This window comes from Siphateles boraxobius, unplaced genomic scaffold, assembly GCF_051911475.1.
Source record: "Siphateles boraxobius isolate OS27281-9 unplaced genomic scaffold, OSU_SipBor_1 66, whole genome shotgun sequence".
In the NCBI taxonomy this organism is placed as follows: Eukaryota; Metazoa; Chordata; class Actinopteri; order Cypriniformes; family Leuciscidae; genus Siphateles; species Siphateles boraxobius.
In genome coordinates, this window is record NW_027509193.1 from 25,411,884 (window position 1) to 25,432,207 (window position 20,324).

Here is a 20,324-nt window from a genome sequence, read left to right on the forward strand (position 1 = left end):
AGATTAGGTTAATGAGCTTTAATGTGTGTCAAGTAATCAAGGGGATGCCATGGTAATGAAAAAATTAATTTTGGGGACAGCACCTCATTTGAGCACAGTCATAATCAACAACAGAAGCAGTAGTGCTGCACGATTAATCATATCCCAATCGCGATGTCAAGCCTATGCGATTATATGACGCAAAGTGCTGCGATTTTATATGAAAAACAAATTAGGGCTGTTAACGCAATTAACGCAGCATCTGTTATTTTTTGTCATCCTTTGGCTAGTGTTACATGATCCCGCTCTTATTCGTGCAAATGGTTTTAAACCATTCATTCGCGACAAGTCAAAAGAGTATCATGCGCATGCACAGACCGCGCGCCAGACTACAGCTCTCTTTCGCGCTTCAACAAACAATAACACACAATTATGCCAAAATGTCGTTTTGTCGCGCATCTTCATAAAATAAGAGCAGTCTTATGATGGAAGTAAAGAGTTGTGAGAGAATCATTATATCACGACCATATTAGCCCGGTTCTGTCAACACTGCATTGGCTCCCTATTAAACATCGTATAAATGTTAAAATATTGCTGATTACTTACAAAGCACTAAATGGTTTAGCTCCCTAGTAGGCTACTTGAGCGAGCTCTTAACGCATTATAGTCCTTCACGTCTATTGCGATCTCAAAACTCCGGCCAGTTGATAATACCTAGAATATCTAAATCGACTGCTGGCGGTAGATCCTTTTCCTATTTAGCACCAAAACTTTGGAACAATCTTCCCAACATTGTCCGGGAAGCAGACACAGTCTGTCAGTTCAAAGCTAGACTAAAAACACATCTCTTTGACCTAGCATTCACATAACACTCTATAGACTTCTATAATTCAATATTAGGCTGCTTGGATTAGGTCAGCCGGAACTGGGAACACTTCCCTTAAATCATGATGTACTCGTTACATCATAAGAAGAATGGCATCTACGCTAATTTTAGTGTCTTTGTTTATCCCGAGGTTTTCCCGCAGCCTGCCGGATCCAGGCCGTTTCCAGATCTGACGAAGGACTTTCACCTGGACCTGATGACAATGCAGTGCTGAAGTGCCAACTAGCCTCTCCCTATGGAGGATCCCTATACCACTCTACAGATAAAGCGTTGTGGATTTTTTTGGTTCGCGTACCTACCCAAAGTGATAAGATAAAATAAAATTCTGCATCAAAATTTATAGACAAGACAAGTAGTTTGTTTAGGAATTCTAAACCTGCGCACATATATTCAAACGCACATAACTATAGAATCAATTCTTAATGCGCATGTGAACGCCATCAGCGTCGATCACAGGTTCACGTTTAAAGTTTGTTTAGAGAGAACGGTGTCGTCTTAGCGGACCCTAATTTAATAACAAATGATCATTTAGACGGAAGTGAATCAATCAAAACTAACTTTAGCTGGAAAAAAACTTTTCAAGAACCACTATAAAACCAAACCAATCTCTGTTCCCTTAAATTATATATTTATCTCTGTAAAGCTGCTTTGAAACAATCTACATTGTTAAAAGCGCTATATAAATGAGAAGAAAAAAAAAGAGGTGCATGTGAGATCAGCATCTCTGTCAGCAGCGGCTGCTCTTAAAGGGCCAGCAGCCAATTAAGCTTTCTGTCAGTAAAGTTATTCAAAGAACAAAGGAAACAGAGAACATTACTCGCTGCTCCTGACTAAAGAACATTTGTAGCTTTTATAAGGATTAGTCTATATATAATTTATGTAGCGCAAACTGTTTGATAACTTATCAATTTTTGTATATGTCCTTCCTGTTAGACAGGAAGGGCACAGATAAATATGCCATTTATTATGGATTTTTGTGAAGACTGCTTGAAGTTCACTTAAATTAAAAGCTGTTATATTTTTTGAAGCCTAATAAATGTTTTTGAAACCATTTGTTTATTTTATTGCAAATCGCAATATTAACCTCAATGATCGCAATTTGACATTTTCCCCAAATCGTGCAGCCCTAAGAATCAGCATTTCTGACAGTTGCATAGCTCAGCCTGCCAGAGACGGTCAATTATGGAAGCTGTTGCTCCTCAAATCTGAAGCACATCCTGATTACCAGCCTGTTCCAGCGGTGGCCCAGGAAACCATTTCAAAAGATGTCTTTGAGACAAGGACTGGCAACAATAGTGCAGAGGAATGTCCTCTTACAGCGGAGAGTGAAATAAGGGTACAGCCACATGCATTCTTTAGGAGTGAATCCGGCACTTCCAACAGCTCCTCTGTCCCAGCAGTCTCATTGCTTTCCGATCTTACCCCTTGTCTGTACTCCCTTTAAACTCCCCTTTAGCTTTAAAATATAGTTCCAACCCATGCGCCTCAATTTGTGGTTGCAGTGGAGACACATTTATGATCAGACAAGCTCAAATTACATTTAAAGCTTACTAAACTGAGGCCAAGAAACAAAAGGAAACTGTAAATATCTCATTTAAACGCAAGCCTTCAGAGGATCAAGAATATTGTCTCATAAAAACGGCTGGATTTTTAAGGTCTTCGGTTCTAGTGTTAACCAAACAATGGAAGAGCAGGTAGATGGAAAACTGTTTGGAAATTACTAACTATTCAATATTTATATGCAAACACTGGTATAGACATTTCTGTACCAGTATTTCTAAAACCAGTACTTCTAAAACCACCAGGAGGTAAAATTGACCTATGCACATGACTACTGTTTTGATACGCCTAAAAAAAACGTATTATGTAACTGTATTATGCCACTGTCTACACAAAGTAATGTCCACTCTAGACTAGACTATTTTTTGTCATCAACTGTTTTTGTCCAAAGCTATTTTAAGCAGGCTACACTAATTACTTTTCTTAATGGTGAATTGAATGTAGGCTAAACCAGCCTGCAATAAATACATATTTGGGTGGTGTAATCTTATCCATTGTGACAAAACCGTTTACCGCCATCTCAGTGGGTGAAAAGCACTGCCTAACGCTAGGACGAAAATATAGGTAAATTTGACTTGCTGGCACTTAAAAAAAACATTTTCCCATAAAGTTTTAGTTAGAATAGTGCAATTATAAACACAACGAGGCTGTGGAAACAAACTAAAGTTAAAGTGAAATTAAAGTCTGTGACAACATTCTGTCCAAGTGAAAGCTTAATAAAATCATGAGTGGGCTATTACTTATGTCATAGAATAAAACGTGAAAATATCTTGAGCTTGTGTTAACCAAAAATCTTATTCGAGCATTTAACCATAAACCCATTAAAAAACCCATCAACATAAGACTGATGGAACAAGAAGTGCTAAAAAGCGAACTAATTTTCGGGTTTTAACTCTGCAGCACTCTAATAAACTGCAATAGGAGAAAGAATTGAATCATCAGAGAGAGAAAAAACACACTTCAGCTTTAAGAACTTTTAAAAAGGAGCTTTTTTTTTTTCACTGGCATGGTTAATGGCTTAGTCACATAATAAATGAATATATCAGTGCTTCTGTTAACAGCTTTGCACAAGATGAACTGGACAAACTCTGATGACAGCACCCTTGATCAGACACATTCAGACTGGGCCGTTCTGGCGTCTGACATCAGGATGACCGGGGCTGTAGAGCTATGCACATCATAGCAATCTAGCCTTTGATGTGCAAACCACACATCTGGAGCTGGAACCAATCCAGATAAAATGGAGCTTATCAAATCACAGCAGCGTTCCAGTTTTTTCCGAACTAATGAAGAAAGCACTGACAGCTTAATCAAATAACTCAGCAAGAACTGATACATTTCTGGTGTGAACTGTATTCTGTTTTTACTAAATAAGTTGTTCATAAAGATCTTGCCACCAGTTTTTTCATCCAACCGATTATGGCTATTGATTCAGCCCATGTTTACCCATGCCATGACCATCCTATAGGATGAGAGCTTGGAGTCACTGGGTCTCCACTGCGCTTAATGAATTAAGATTGGCCGTCGGCTGACATAGAATCTACATGCTAGTTGTAGTAAAGCATATTTGGGAGTCTGCTCAAACTGTCGCATCCGTCTTTTAACATTTATTGCAATACAGTAAGTAACACAAATGCAATCGCATGTCACTCTGTAGGCATCTTACAACAGTTCCCACACAAGCAATTTTATATCATGACAGAATATGCTAATCAATGACTAGAAGATAGTTAACTCCACATCTTGAGTACCCCTACATTGCCCAGCAACATTGCTCAAAAAGTTGCCCTGTGTATCATCACCTTTACTCTTGTGCGTGATGGTCGGTCTGTGTGAATCGGATGCAGACAGGGGAGTTCAGCTGCCAATGGAGACAAACGATTGGCAACTTAAACTCTTGATTTCAAACTTTACTTTGTCTTGGCACCTACAATATCAATCCATGTAATTTTCACTGTATTCTATCTAAAATTAGTGTTTACCTTGTCTAGTGCACACAAACTTACCAGATTATAGAGTGTCCTGTTTTTTTGTCTTTTTATTCATATTTTTAACCATTTCATTGTTTGGTGAAAAGGAATATTATAGGATTACAGAATCAATAAGTTGATTTTCTGTTTATTTAACAGATTTTTAGTTACCAAGTTCAAATTCATTTTGAAATTATTTTCAAACTATTTAAATATTAAATATTAACTAGAATAAATACAAATAATGTAATAATGCAATGAATTTGAATAAATAGGTCTACCACCTAATCCAATGGTGCTCAGAATTAATGGCACCCCTGGTAAATATGATCAAAAGTGGCCGTATAAAATATATCTGCATTGTTTATCCTTTTGATTTTCTTTCAAAATATTTACAAAAATCGAACCTTTCATTGAAGTAAAATAATTGAAAGTGGGACATTATGAAATAAAAGTTTTTCTCCAAAACACGCTAGCCATAATTATTGGCAACCCTAGATTTTTTTACGAGTAAACTATCACTGAAGTATATTCCCATTAATATTTACCTTTTTTAGCACATCAGGGTAACTAGGAACATGAAATTGTCTAGCTATGACTTCTTGTTTCACAGGAGTTTAAATATGAGGAAGCACAAAGGTCAAATTCCCTTAATCATCCATCACAATGAGTAAAACTAAAGAATATAGTTCTGATGTGCATCAAAAGATTGTTGAGCATTACAGAATAGAAAGTGGCTGTAAGAAAATGGCTAAAGAATTGAAAATCCCCAACTTGAGCATCAGGCCAATAATTAAGAAGTTCCAATCAACTAAAGATGTTAATAATCTGCCAGGAAGAGGACGTGTGTCTATATTGTCTTAATGCACAGTGAAGAGGAAAGTTTGAGGGGCCAAAGACTCTCCAAGGATCACAGCTGGGGAATTGCAGAGATTACTTGAGTCTTGGGGGTCAGAAACAACCCCTACATCACCACATGTTGTTTGGGAGGGTTTCAAGAAAAATCCTCTTCGCTCCTCCAAAAATAAACTCCAGCATATTAAGTTATCAGACATGACTGGAACTTCAAAATGGACCAGATTCTATGGTCAGATGAAACAAAAAAAGGGCTTTTTGGCACCAAACCCACCAGATGTGTTTGGTGCAAACAGGGATAAAAAGTACCCCATGCCTATGGTTAAATATATTGCTGGATCTTATATGTTGGGGGCCTATTTTTTGCTTGAGGTCCTGGACATCTTGTTCAGATAAATGGTATTAGGGATTCTAGCAAATATCAACAGATAAAAAATAAAATTAAAAAAAAAAATCAAAACCTGACTGCCTCTCCTAGAAATCTTATAATAGGCTGTGGTTGGATCTTCCATCAAGACAACGGTCCAAAACAAACATCAAAATCAATACAAAAATGGGTCACTGAACACAAAATGAAGCTTCTGCCAAGACCGTCCCAGTCCCCTGAACTGAACCCTATAGAAAACGGGTGGACTGAACTGAAGAGAAGAAGCACCAACATGAACTTGTGAATCTGAAGGATCTGGAGAGATTCTGTATGAAGGAATGGTCTCTGATCTCTTGGCAGGTGTTCTCCAAACTCATCAGGCATTATAGGAGAAAACTCAGAGCTGTCATCTTGGCAAAAGGAGGTTGCAAGAAGTATTTAATAACAGGGATCCAATAATTATGGCCAGCATGTTTTGGAGAAAAGCATTTATTCATAATGTGACTTACCCCCCACTTTCAATTATTTTACTTCAATGAAAGGTTAGATTTTTGCTAAATATTTGAATGAAAGATCAAAAGGATAAATGCAGATTTATTTTGTACAGCCATTTTTTATCATATACCAGGGCTGCCATTAATTCTGAGCACCACTGTATAATAAGGGGGGGGAAAACACTAGTTTATTGCATATTTGGGCTAATTTGATTATGCCCTAGCATTTAAATCCATTCTGCAGAATTCAGCACAAAACAAAATAGTGCGACGCCAAAGTCATTTAGTTTTCCTTGTAAAAAGAAAATGAGGAAACGTCTAAACAGAACTTATGTCTCTCAAAAATAACTCTTAATGCCAGAAAAAAAGAGCGAGGGCAACACTAAGCTAATGTTGTATTCCCAGTAGTTATTCAAAGACATCCAGTTTTAATAAGGATGGTGTCAGAATGGGTAAACCAAACTTTGATCTCCCATCACACAGCCTTCAAAACCCAATCAAATGCCTTCAAAGCCAAATCTGTCATTACTCAACCCTTTATTTACACCCAACCAGTCTCTGTCTTCTCTCTATCCTTGACAAGAGTCTTCTTGTCTGACGGACGAGGCATTAGCTTCGAAGTGCTGACAGATATTCGCTCAGATCTGGTGAGTGGCAGGCTGTCAGATCAGGCCGTCCTCAGCTCACACCCTCCCCACAGAGTGAGTCAAGGCTGCAGGCTGAGCGTCTCTCAGCTGGCCTGTGCCTGACACTACCAGCCTCCTAAAGCTCAAAGACCTGCACTGTACCATCACAATCATCATAATATCACTGATCCTGCCCGTATCTCAGCTTCCATCTCAAGGAAAAAAGCAAGCATTACTGTGAAAGAATGTTGGATTGTATGTTTTGGCTGTTTGACTCGTCCAGTCCAAGAGGACTAGATAATGATAGCTTTCCAAAGGAGTCTCCAACACTTTATTCTGATAATACCCTCCTAATCATTCCTTAAACCCACTGGACGTAAACATTCCGGCCTGGACAGCGTCAACTATAATTATGACAATTTAGAAAAGTTTGTTTTTAAAGTACCAAGTTTGATAGGTCTAGCACAATATGTAGTGAGTCACACTGTGTACAAAGGCAGATGTACTCAAGTCTTCAACACAACAGAGCCATACATCCAGAGTAATTCATCACAATCAGTGAACCATAAACTAGAACGTTCCCTCACTGCATTGTATCATCGATCGAGATAAACATGACTAAATCTTTCTCAACATTTTAAGAAAATTACTGAGAGTTTGGAGAAGTATCATCAAGGATGCAAAGAGTTTAATACTATATCACTGAAAAGCAGTGTTCAATAACCCTGTTGATGTAAAATGTCAGTGGTATAGTCACCAAAGTTTGGACACCATTATATAGACAAATACAAATAACTCCATTTTATAAAAAAAAAAAATTGTTCACATATGTGTCTACATGTAAAAGTTGTGCTGCCTACTATTTTCGTGGAAACATGCATCGTTACAAAAAAAAAATTCTATACAGTCTCCTGAAAACCAATGTATACTGTCCACTTTTGATCAATGTAATGCATTCGTGTTGGATAAAGTACACATTTCTTTTTTTATAAATCTCAAGTGGTATTCAGTGTATAACAAAAAGTGAACTTTAATCATTAATTCCATTTTAGTAAAGCGCTCACAAAAGGATACAATTTGATGGCCCCTGATTTAGTTCCAATGGCCATAAGCTGCAGTTTGGGATCATAGGCCAAAGCGCTTGGCTGGTTTGGGAATCCATGTTCAACTGTCTGAGTAAAAAAAGAAAAAGAGAGGAAATCTCACATTTAGAACTTAAACTCACACGTAATGTAAATCATATAGAAAATGTAAGAATTCCTCTTAATTCTCTCAATTCATACTTCATTGACCTCTAATGAGCCCTGATGCTACAATTCGCAATCTAGTTGTGCGATCCTGACAGGAAGGAGATTTCCTTGTTTTTACAACAACAAAAATACAAAACCAGAAATAGTAAGGAAGGAAACCTAGTAGATTTGACAGAAAAAGTTAAATTCATCATCTTCACACAAGCTATCAAAATTGATTTGCAGAAACACGTTTTGGGGCAATTTTAAAACCATCATCAATCAACACACAGAGGGCACGAATTTGAGCAAAACAAGGCTTGAAGTTGGCCGAAGGGTGCAGATCTCTTTGGTTGACAAAGTGTGACAGTAAATAACAAGACCTTCTTAAGATTGTGTCAGTGTCATGACACTTCATCAGTATGACACACAAACACCTTCCCTCCACACCACTAAACCATCTGGGAATAAAAGTCATCAGCAGCATTAGAGAAATGAACAAAAACTGAGGGCTAAGACATTTAAAAATTGTCTCTCTCATGGTGCTTTACAATGAGGAGGAGGGCTAGAAATGTTGCAAGAGTTTGGTCATCAGTAAAGAGCCAACAAACAAACCCTTTCTGTGTTTCTGGCAGGGGAGCAGTAACATGTTCATTATGATTTAAGAGCAGCCTCGTTATAAAGGGCTCTACAAACCCTTGCAATCACACTGCTGTTACTGCCAGCACCACTGTAGGACACATTCAAGGCTCAGAAACCAACATCAATAAACAAACATTATTTATTTTTTATTTAATAAAATTATCATTGATCTAAATTAATATTTAGCTCTTATGTAATTACATATGTTATTTATGTTATGTGTACATGCATGCACGCATACATGCAAATTAATTTAAAAATATATATATTTTGTGTCAAACATACCAAAATTAAGTAAAAGAAACTGCATGACAGACACTTCCTGTTCTGCAATTGAAATTCGTTGGGGGAAAAAAATGTAAAAACTAACCGCAGAAGATACAAACAGGAGTAAACTTTGAGGTCACTCACAATAGACAACGCGCCCTGATCTCATCTGATTTAATGAGCTCCACTGATGAAGATGAATATCAAACACACAACACATTTTTCATTCTCGTAAAGCTATAAAAAAGTCCAACTGTGCATTAACAAGAAGAAAAACTGTTTCAAACAACTTTCATGCGTGTATATTGTTGATAATTAACCTATATATCTGACCCTGATAGTTGGAAAACATCGCTGTTAACAGTTGCGTGTTAGTGAAAACAACATTTAAACAGTGCATGCAATTATACATAAATTTGCTTTAATTAAATGTTCTTTCAGTCGGTTTCAATGCAACCCGAAAATCATGCATGCTCGAGAGACAGGAGAACCAACGCTATATATCCCACATACCTTATTGAATGCAAATAGATCCTGCTTGATTTTCTCACGATGAGGGTCATTTCCCTGCCGTCTGAACCTAAACTTCATCATCCTGAAGCCGAATCAGAGATATATCACAGCCCTCACCGTCTCAGATTGATATAAATTCCGTTAAGCGTGCAGAATCGGTGCAGAGAAACAATGTGATCCTTCATGCAAGCTCCAGTTTCTTTTGTATCCACTCCTCAAGCCGTGCAAGTTTTCAGCTGTGTGTTTATGCAGTTTAACCAAAGGGCAAGTTCGCAGGAATCACGTCTCAGGAGAGCCAATCAGAGGCAAGAATCTGTAACCAATTCACCAAGCCACGCCCACTTCCAGCAAACGCGTGGAAAACACGGATCAGGATTTGGCTGGCTTAACTATTTATTCACACGTTTGAATTGCCTAGCATCAATTTAATTACAATGCACGAAGTTATCAGTCAGGTAAAACTTTTAAAAAAAATTAAAAGTTAAAACTTTAAATGACATTCATATATATATATTTTTAAACGTTTAACAGCATAATGTTAATATTATTCAATGTCCATTCAGTGTAATTAAATTCAATTGTGAGAGACAGTACAGCTGTGATTCATTTTATTTAGAATAAAGACTTCATATTATACCTACTACATTCATTGTACATATAGTGCATTTCTCGTCCACAAAGAGAATTTAACATAATAAAAACATTCTATGAATATTTAAATCATAATAGTCTCAAGTAGTGCAACTTCAAAAACAGTGGCTACATTTTTTTATTACTCTTTCTCTCTCATAATGTGTTCGGAGCTAGAGGTAGAAATATACTGTTTTAAACTATGGGACCATATTATGTTCAACCAAATGGAAAGCATGCAAATTGTTGCGAATAACAAACTAATCCTGGAACTTGTTTAAATTGCAAACAGACATATTGCACTATCAATAATGACAGCTGGCTTTGGATGTGTATGAGTTAAATAGTGTCTGATTGCAATTATTCCCATAAAAGTACTAATAAATAACACCAGTGAGAAGGCGTGCTAGAGCAGTGTGATTTCACTGGGCGGCAGAGTAAGTCTCTTCTCTCGTACGGACAGCAGGTTCTCCACATGCATGGCGATGACACGGCACAGCTCAAGGCTCTGTCAAGTCAAACGCACAGGAATTAGCTCAGCCCACACTGGCCCAGTGAAAATGAATATTCATTATATATGACTTAGATTTATATTGTGTGATGATTTGGAATCATACATTCCCTCTTTTATTTGAAAGTCCATACCTGATCCAGCTGTAACTGTGTAATGCGTTGAGACATTAGGTCACCCAGCATTATCTCCACATACGGGTAACTGGAGCCAGCTGTGGGCCTCTGTGTCCGGGTGGACTGGACCTCCTTCAGCGGAAACTTCACCATTGGTTCCTGAGGAACATTGAAAACAGCTGTGAAGTCTATACATGACCATGTTATATAATATCTTGGGAGGAAATGCAAATACATTTGCAAATATAGGGCAAAATGGACGCTTAAGCAGTGCCAAAGCAGATTACATATTCAAATCCCAGAATAATGCATACTTTAACATAAATTGGTGCAAAATTCAATTAAATATATATCTAGGACATGCTTCATATTTACTAAAATTCAGAAAAAGTGTTAATGATTTAAATAGGAGCCTTAAAGAGATATACTACCATTCAAAAGTTTGGGGTCAGTAAGACTTTTGAAACAAATAATACTATTATTCAGCAAGGACCATTCAATTGATTAAAAGGGACCATACAGAAATTTATACTGTTACAAAATATTTCTATTTCAAATAAACGCTGTCATTTATTACTTTTCTATTAACCAAAGAGCCTTGAAAAAAATGTATCATGATTTCCACAAAAATAATAAGTAGCACAACTGTTTTCAACATTTATAATAATGTTTCTTTAAATAAGCGTATTAAAATGATTTTTGAAGGATCATGTGACACTGAAGACGGGAGTAATGATGCTGAAAATTCAGCTTTGACATCACAGGAATGAAAATGGTTATTCTAACGGGCTTTAAGTAAAGATTAAACTTACATGGGTCTCTTTGCTTAGAAAGTTCAGACCATTTTGATTGACAGCCAGTACACACGGGGTGTTGATAGCATCATTGCTGCTGCTCTGTATGTAGAAGAATGACGAGCCAAACATGGGAAAAGCACTCACAAGCCCTGAAACAGAAACACAAGTACAACAATCAGCCTTTTGAATAAATTCTCCACATTGGCTGTTCTCCTAAGTCAACACCTCACCCAGAAATTGTGCTTTGGCCTGATGAGGACTGAGGGCCTGCACCTGCTGCATATGCTGGTTTACCATGTTTAACCACTGCTGGGGCCGCTGGAGACCAAAGAGCTGGGTGGGAATACACTCCTGAACCTCATGGCTGATGGCAGAGAACAAGAGAAAGTTGGTCTATAAATGAGGTGTCAAACTTAAATGACCTCAGGAACACTAGCCAGGTGATTTTCTCCATCAGGGGCCGGCTAAACAATTACAATAAACACAAGTGTTTTTACAGTCACAAGTTTTACCTCTATAGAATTTTTGCACAGTAATTAATATATAGACAGACATCTTCAGAGTGAATCATTTCTCCCTCGTACCTAGTAATGATCCCTGGGAGTGTATTCCTCGACAACTACAATTTTCTGATTGAGATCAGGCATGTGAGATCTTAATGGTCAGTGTGTGTACACGACTGTTCAAAGTTTGGGGGTCAATGTCTCTTCTGTTCAACAAGGCTGAATTTATTCGATCAAAAAATACAGTAAAAACAGTAAAATTGTGAAATATCACAATTTAAAATGTTTGTTTTCTATGTTAATATATTTTAACATGTGATTTATTCCTGTGATGTCAGAACTGAGTTTTCAGCATCATTACTCCAGTCTTCAGTGTCACATGATCCTTCAGAAATCATTCTAGTACTTTGATTTGCTGCTCAAGAAACATGTTTTTGATTATCAACGAATCTATGTTAAAAGTGTTGTGAAATCGTAACACATTTTTTCTAAATTATTTTATGAATATAAAGATTTATTTTAAATATAAATATTTTGTAAAATTATAAATGTCTTTAATGTCACTTGTAAATTGCATTTTGCAAAAAACATTTTTCACTTTTGACGAAATACATAACATTTCAGTGAGGCCAGATTAATGGCATTACATGGAGGGCAGGTAGAGCGAGTCCTTGGCACGATGTTGCAGAGCTGCCAGTTTTGACACTTGCTGAAGCTGCTGCTCACTGGCCTTACCCTGTGGGACAACATTGAGCAGCCCTTTCAAGTAGTCAGGGGACACCTGCAAAATATGAATGAAGGTCAGATTAGTAGCCTGAACAGAGATAACTTAGATCAAAACATGGACAAATGCCTTAGATCTTTGTAACTTATGAAATAAGCAGCACAAGACATGAAAGGAATGTCTGGGAAATTGAATCAGTCCGGCTGATGTACCTGATTGTAATGCATAGTGACCCCGAGCTCGTTGTCAAACTTTAGTGGCTGCGTCCATATCACCCTTCGAAACCACAGACTGTAGTTGCTATCAACGTGTTCAGCCTCTGTAGCAATATCCAAGATGTACTCTCTTTTGTTTAGAGGCCGGACATTCTGACCTGGAGAAAGAGTGACAACACATGAGAAAACAGCTTGTATTACTTGTATCATATCTACCATCTCAGCTACTGAAAACAATCAGCGGCGAATTATTTGAACTATGTGTTTTTTCCTTCTCACCTCTGTTTGTGACAACAAATATAGCATATTCATCCAAGGCCTCAAGTTTATGCAGACCCATCTCATAGCACAGCTCTTCGATGGCATCCAGAGCCACCTTCAAAGCAACAAGAGTGAATTAGAATCAAACGTTTCCTACTAAATGAATATGATAGGTCAAGGTGAAATAAATATCACAGAGGCAACTTACTGAGCAGGTTTTGATCTTTAGGTGGCGTTCAATTCCACCAGGAAGAAGAAACAACTGGCGCTTGGAACTCCTTCCAGCCTTGAAAACAATTGTGCATAATTAAGCACAGATTGGTGAAGCATTGACATTTGCTTATGTGCAACTAACCAGCATAGCTTTCAATTCCATCCCATTAGGATGCTCAACACGTCCACCGTATTGGAACGTCTTCCTTAGGTTCTGCTCACAAGCCTTGGCAATGCCTATCAACATATCGTGTTATTTGTATTTGTCAATTAATATGTAATCAGTGTGATTTGTGTACTTGTAACATATAGGCAAAATACCTTGAAAGTGCACCCCAGGACTTGCACAGACATCCTGAAGGTATTTAAGCAAGTAAGGTTTAAGCGCCTCTGAACACTTGTAGTATGCAGTGAGGATGTACAGCAGCCTCCAGCCCCGCTGACAACTCTCCCTGCGAAACACAGTAAAGATCATCTGTTACTCTGCTTGGCACATTACAATGAGTCCTACATGGTTCGTTCATTCAGAAAAAAAGCAGGCCTATACGTCTTGGAGCTGGTGTTCCCAGAGATCTGCTTGAGGACTTGGCAGTACGCTTCATCCTTCATTAATCCATATTCGCCACTCAACTGCAACAGAGATTGAGCTTATATCACAGTGGCATTGAAGATATTAAGCACATTCCTGTCTGGTATCTTAATATTTCATGATGGCAAGGCTTGTTGGGCTATTTGAAGAGTTGCATACCCTTAGGATGGTGCTGACAACGTCCTGCTCGGCCTGACCTTTCATAGGGTAGTCTCCCATAAACTTCATTATAGCTGAAGGATAATCATCATTGAAGTCATATTAGATTGTAAACATTAAAAAGAAAAAATTGATGACAGAAAAAAAAATCTGTCTCTTAGTTTGTGTAAACGTAAGATTCTGCTTACCAAGAAAAATCTCTCCTGCGACTCTGTTCATATTTTCATCAGTGAACTCGATCAGGGACTCTTGAATTGGAGACTAAAAAACCAAAGCAAAAATCAATTACAATATGCATAAAAAAAGCTTCATAAAATATATCACCTATGTTTATTATTATTATTATATAAAGGTATGTTAAAATCATATAAAATGTATTTAAAGTAAGTGCTGATTATATTCACCCTAGATCTCCATTGTACAATTCATTAATGAAACATTCTTTGAAATGGTTCTGTTCACTGAATGATCCAATTTTAGCGAATATTTAATTAAATTGTCCCCCACACAAAGCTATTATGTGATTCAGTAGACTTGTAATATAGTGCACAAGATGCATGGGCTACTTTTATGATACTTTTATGGTTTTTAAAGCTGAAAAGCCTCAATATCTGTTTTAAATTTCACGATGAGTAAATAATGGCAGTATACTAATTTTATATTAACTATATTATTTTAAAAACCTTAATGTTTCAAAATTGATGGTATTGTATGTAATCTATACCTTGGAAAATTTCACCATTTCTGATGGTTCTCTGGATTCCTTTGTCTTCTTTGACTTTTTCTTATATGAATCACTGCAAAATACAAGCATATATCAGTATATCTATTATTTTTTCTTAATTCAGCTATGCAACCGTGAGAACCTGAGCTCGTAATGCCCCATGACGTAATCAACAGACCCGTTGCTTCTCTCGGCCCCTCTGAAAAATTTCTTGGCAAACTCCACCATGTTGTATTGGCTGTCCTGAAAGATTCTCTCATCGATGTCCATATCAGCACTGTCTGTAAAGGCCTCTACGTACTCACTGACAGGAGACGCCACCTAGAGGTGAGATGCAGTGACACAACGGCTCTCAGAAGGATCTATGGTACATATAAATTAGGATTTACATGCCTGTGAAGCACATATACCTCAATGGACCGGCCCAGTTCATGGGCTGCGGCAGCAGACCCCACAGCTACAGCTACGGCGGCCGAGGCGGCCACGCGCCCCTGCTTATTCTTGGGTTCCTCTTTCTTGTCCACAGGAATGCTAATGAAGTCAGGAGCAGCCACTGGCTGTACAAACTCCACAGGAAAAACCCCAGATCGCCCATGAATGGCCCCAAACTTCCAGCCTTTGCACGAAACAAGACATGGTGTGTGAAAATTTGCGTATGATGGTAGTATGACATTTTAAGAGTTTTAAGTTCCTGTATAAAAAGCATCAGTGAAACCATCATGCAAACAGAAGGAAGACCGTTTCTATACATGCAACTAGGGATGCATAAATTCAGATAAATCTGCAAACCAGAAATTCAACTGTAAAGACATTGTTAAGTGCAGAACAGTAAAACAGCACATCAAGAAACCCCCAAAAAGCACTCCATGCCGGTTCCACGCATGACCCACCAAAATCAGGTGTGTCTCTTTTTAACTCCTCCAGGAGAATCACCTTCTTTTTCACTATGCAACCATAACACTGGCCTGTGAAACAGCCACAGAGCCAGCAGTCAAAGTTATGGCGTAGGTGAACACGTTATTGTCCCTTTTACACAATCTTTTACACCCTAAGCATACTATTTTAGCTATATTATATCATTATGCTATCTTTCAAAAGTTTGGGGTCAGAACATTTTTTTTGTACAGAAAAATCTTTCTTTTTTTTTTAGCAAGGACACGTTAAATTCTGAAAGAAAAATTCTAAAGAAAAAAGTAACAATTACTTAGTAAAATTAAAGTAATTTAGTAATTATCTAGTATATGCATGTTCCAGTTTATTTGTGGAAAATTTTTAAGTAAATACAAATTTTTAATTCATTATTTTAAAACAAGCTTTTTAAACTTTATTTTAAAAAGGTGTTTTATGTATAAAAAGCAGTTTTTTTTTAAATCAACAAATTAACATATTACATTATTGACTTTTAAGTGTTATATTTCAGAGCTGCTATCCTAATTATTTAGACTCTTTCCCCCCAAATATGAAGAGTAATGTAAGGTCTTCATGACCACTTTTGGTCTAAAGCAGTCTCACCTGCATCCAGGCCTTCCATTTTCTGCAAGCGTATGATGTCTCCCTTGTGGAAACTCAGCAGCGTTCTGTCATCTGTAATGTAATTACGCACAGCAACGACATAGTCTGAGTCCTAGAGCGAGAGACAGACTACAATTAACACACAACACCACAGCCAATCATCCCTGAAGTGAATCAATGTATGAGGGAACTGACCTTTTTCAGCTCTGTGATAAAGTAGTCAATCATAGTTTTAACCTGAGGAGCTTTGGCAGAGAACAGAATCAGTTTCTCATTGGTGAGGTTGAATTCCAGCATGTTTTTAGAAGGAATGGTGACGAACATGATGTCTGTATAGCTGTAAGAGGTTAACAATGATCACAACAAGGAATATTTATGATGGTGATGGTGGTACTGTATAATTAATTCTACACTAAAACGCTAAAAACAATGACATAACACAGACATTACGAGCCTCAGCAACTGGTACCTGTAGGGTCGTAGAACTCTGAAGTAGTCTGGGGCTACCGCACTGCTCCGAACCATTTTTAAAAGCTTGATTCCTCTATGAGATACAGACAGCACCTGGACCCCTGTGCCAACACTGCCCTGTTCAGAGCAAGAACAGGAAGATTTTCTCTTTTAGGCTTATCTAGTTCAGTAATGAACCTCTAGATGGCGCATGCTGATAGGCCCTTTACATGCAATCTGCAAGTAATCAGACCATTACCACATGGCACAAGCTGATTGCAGCCCATCTCATTGCAGTTTGCGCAACATGACTGGTTCAGTGTTCACTGTTTGCTAGTCCTGCAGAACTGAACCTCCCCCAGATACACCTGCCTAGATCTAGATTTTGTAAGTCTATTCATGCAGCAGCAGCAGCGTATCTTACATGCTCACAGCAGCATCTCTGTGTATCTATTGGCAAGTCCATATTTGTTCTGCAGCAGTAGCAGCAATAATCAACTGCAGCAGCAACGTAGTAGATTTAGGGGCAGATTTACTAAACAGGGGAAATTACCGTGAGAGCGGGATTCCAAAACAGGGCCGATGGGAGTGGAAAGTTCTGCGCGTGATCTACTGACGACACAAATTAAAGAGGACAGACGCAGTCAGATCATTTCCTTAATGACCAACGCAATCTACTGTACCAGGTAGCGTCTGGTTTAAAACATGCTTTTTTTGGGCAATAAATAATGGCGCAAATCTTAGTAGATCACCTTGCTTGATTCATTTAAATACTCTCAAATTTTGCTAATGTATATGCAATAAGGTCAGCTGCAAAAATAACTGTCCACGCCTTTTCAGCGCTAATTTTTCATTGCGTGTCTTCGGTAAATCCTGACAGTAATTTTTTTACGCCAAAAGAGGGTTTGCGCTGGCGCAAGCTGTTAGTAAATCTGGCCCTTAATACATGACCAAAACCAAATACTTGAGCATTGCCCTATAATTAAAATGCCAAAACTACTCTGAGAATACATTATGATGTGTTTTGGATGATGACGTGCTATGACAGATATGACTACCTTTCAGCCAGCTTCACCAGAACCATTCAGTAATTTCACAATTTACATTTTGTGAACAGTGTGCTAAGCAGAGCAACCAGCTAAACCAGCCCTGATAAACATAAACCAGCCCTGAACTTCAGGCTGGTCTACGTGGGTCTTTTCAGCAGAGATAATCTGAGAGAGATTCCTTACAGATGCTGGGAAGAGGCGTGAGAAGTAGATCTCCCAGGTGTCTCTTGCGGCAACCACAATCTTCTTCTTCGCATTCTCATCCTGGATTGTGGCACTGATGTCAACATTTTGCTCCACTGTCACAAAATAGAAGCCAAAATTTTCCTCTCCACAAGCAAAGTTCACATATGACAAGAGGAAAATGTGTATGTAAGTGGAACATAAATCATACCAAAAAGGGACTTCATCTTCTGCCTTTCTTCTGTTGTAATGCGAATGCAAGCCTCTGAGAATGTGTCATGGACAATCTGTAAGTTTCATTATAATTACGGTTAATAAAAGTAAAAACGATCACAAATTTATACACTACCATTCAAAAGTAAGATTTGCAACAAGAGATTTCTATTTCAAATAAATGCTGTCCTTTTGAACTTTATATTCATTAAATTATCCTGAAAAAATGTTGTTACAGTTTCCACAAAAATATTAAGAAACTGTTTTTCCTGAGCCCCAAATCAGCATATTAGAATGATTTCTGAAGGATCACGTGACACTGAATTACATATTAAAATGGAAAACAGTTATTTTAAATCATAATACCATTTTTCACAATATTACTGTTTGTACTGTATTTTTGTATCATCTGTATCATTATTTAAAAAAAATTATTAGTCAAAGTTAATTATGTCCATAAATTGAGGGTAATTGTATTATATTATTTAATTATGGATCATTTTCAGTTTTCAGTGTTTTCATTTATTGTGCATTTTGATGCAGTTTAAGAAATATAGATGTTTATTTTTGTGTTTGAGACACTGTTGCATAAATTTACACCACAAGTTTCATGATCCACACTTATTGCCAAAACTATTAATTCCACCTTGACCTATTGTTTGATTGTTTTGGAACTGAATGCACAAATGTGTAAAACAAAACAAATTATGAGATAAATCATAATTAAAGCTTTAACATTTTGACAGCCCTAAAACCAAAGTTAACAGAAAGAACGAAACAAAATAAAATCCAAACCTGCTTAAACAAGAGGTCTAGGATCAGCGGGTGGTTGAAGCTGTCTTTCGGATAAAAAACCTAAAAACACATGAAAGCATTTTTAATGTTTCATAATCTCATTTTTAATAATAATTTCCATTTTTTGGAGTAACATCACTGTGTTCCATGAACCCAATACAAAACAAATGACACTAGCCTCTTTCCTCAGGTAGATTTTCCAGGGCACATTGGTGTAGGTGTAGTGCTCTTCACTGCTCCTCTTGTGCAGCTGAGTCTGAATATTCTCCTCTTCTACAGGAAGTTCTCTAGATACTGGAATGTAACACACCACAGTGACGTTAAAGCCATGCTAATATGGTTTCGATATCAAAATGAAATGACCTAGATGATCTGAGTTTACCAGGAGCAGGAGCTGGGTATCTCTGACTAACAGCTGGCACAGGAGGTGATCGCTTCATCTTTATGCTTTTTGCTGGTTTTAGTGCCCCATGGTGGTCATAATCAAACTCCTTTGCCGATGACGAAGGAGAAACTGGAGTGTAGATTTTCTTTCGCTGATAGTTTGGGACATGAACACATAGGCATTAACCGCAATGATAATGCTAAAGCCCACTGATAATACTTTATATCACTTTAACTCATATGACTTTAACACTGTCAACTTATCTGTAAATTAACTATGACTGATCTACCTGTGAAGGTGGAGCACTCATCTGGTCCTTAAGAATCAATATAGCTTCGTCATGGGGGTCTGGTTTCCTCAAAAACACCTTAGCTTCCCTCCTGTATTGAAGACCAGTGCAGTTAGAGCTACAGCCTTTGTTCTGTTCTACTTTAATGATCTCTTTTGATTAATATTTTATCAATGTTTTGTTACAAGGTCAAGGAGAACATTGGTTTGCTGTGTCTCAGTTTTCAGTTCAGGTCCTTCATTATTAATGAATGTGGAACTGCCGCTCAGATCTAAATATGTTCAGTTCTCATTCTCACCTGGGTACCTCTGCTGGTTTTACAGGATTAGTCTGGTACTGCCTGATAATGTCTTTGATGTTGTGACTTGGCTCTAAGTGTTCTGTGTTTGAGATGGTGGCTCTCACCAAGTCCCCCGCTGGTGGATCCCTCCTAGTTGGGCCTTTTGGAAACATAGCAAAACACTGATGAAATGGTAACACTTTACAATAAGTTTCCATTCGTTAACATTAGTTAACTACATTAGTTAACATGAACTAACAATGAAAAACTTTTGTAAAGAATTTGTTAATCTTAGTTATAAAAAAATATGTCTCTGATAATAGTATTTAATGCACCAG

At 37.6% G+C, this 20,324-nt stretch overlaps 2 protein-coding genes across 4 annotated transcripts in view; both read right to left on the minus strand.

Annotated features, from left to right (window-relative positions):
* llgl1 (LLGL scribble cell polarity complex component 1) overlaps positions 1–9,623 on the minus strand; it is a 45,502-nt gene extending 35,879 nt beyond the window's left edge. For all 3 annotated transcript variants that reach the window (XM_077213254.1, XM_077213253.1, XM_077213252.1), the window contains exons 1-2: positions 9,389–9,623; positions 7,812–7,909 (exon numbers count right to left, since the gene is read on the minus strand). In XM_077213254.1, the coding sequence (XP_077069369.1) occupies positions 7,812–7,909; positions 9,389–9,469 (179 nt within the window). In that variant the 5' untranslated portion in view covers positions 9,470–9,623. The remainder of the gene's footprint in view (positions 1–7,811; positions 7,910–9,388) is intronic.
* A 356-nt stretch (positions 9,624–9,979) lies between these two features.
* myo15aa (myosin XVAa) overlaps positions 9,980–20,324 on the minus strand; it is a 40,397-nt gene continuing 30,052 nt past the window's right edge. Inside the window, exons 36-62 of the mRNA XM_077213841.1 lie at positions 20,005–20,146; positions 19,707–19,797; positions 19,415–19,568; positions 19,211–19,326; positions 19,033–19,092; positions 18,236–18,311; positions 18,025–18,140; positions 16,812–16,930; positions 16,538–16,679; positions 16,343–16,454; positions 15,721–15,795; positions 15,241–15,446; positions 15,009–15,151; positions 14,831–14,903; positions 14,295–14,367; positions 14,107–14,180; positions 13,906–13,988; positions 13,680–13,810; positions 13,501–13,595; positions 13,354–13,431; positions 13,164–13,260; positions 12,882–13,042; positions 12,593–12,726; positions 11,673–11,806; positions 11,458–11,591; positions 10,664–10,804; positions 9,980–10,526 (exon numbers count right to left, since the gene is read on the minus strand). Of these exons, the coding sequence (XP_077069956.1) occupies positions 10,425–10,526; positions 10,664–10,804; positions 11,458–11,591; positions 11,673–11,806; positions 12,593–12,726; positions 12,882–13,042; positions 13,164–13,260; positions 13,354–13,431; positions 13,501–13,595; positions 13,680–13,810; positions 13,906–13,988; positions 14,107–14,180; positions 14,295–14,367; positions 14,831–14,903; positions 15,009–15,151; positions 15,241–15,446; positions 15,721–15,795; positions 16,343–16,454; positions 16,538–16,679; positions 16,812–16,930; positions 18,025–18,140; positions 18,236–18,311; positions 19,033–19,092; positions 19,211–19,326; positions 19,415–19,568; positions 19,707–19,797; positions 20,005–20,146 (3,062 nt within the window). The 3' untranslated portion in view covers positions 9,980–10,424. The remainder of the gene's footprint in view (positions 10,527–10,663; positions 10,805–11,457; positions 11,592–11,672; positions 11,807–12,592; positions 12,727–12,881; positions 13,043–13,163; positions 13,261–13,353; positions 13,432–13,500; positions 13,596–13,679; positions 13,811–13,905; positions 13,989–14,106; positions 14,181–14,294; positions 14,368–14,830; positions 14,904–15,008; positions 15,152–15,240; positions 15,447–15,720; positions 15,796–16,342; positions 16,455–16,537; positions 16,680–16,811; positions 16,931–18,024; positions 18,141–18,235; positions 18,312–19,032; positions 19,093–19,210; positions 19,327–19,414; positions 19,569–19,706; positions 19,798–20,004; positions 20,147–20,324) is intronic.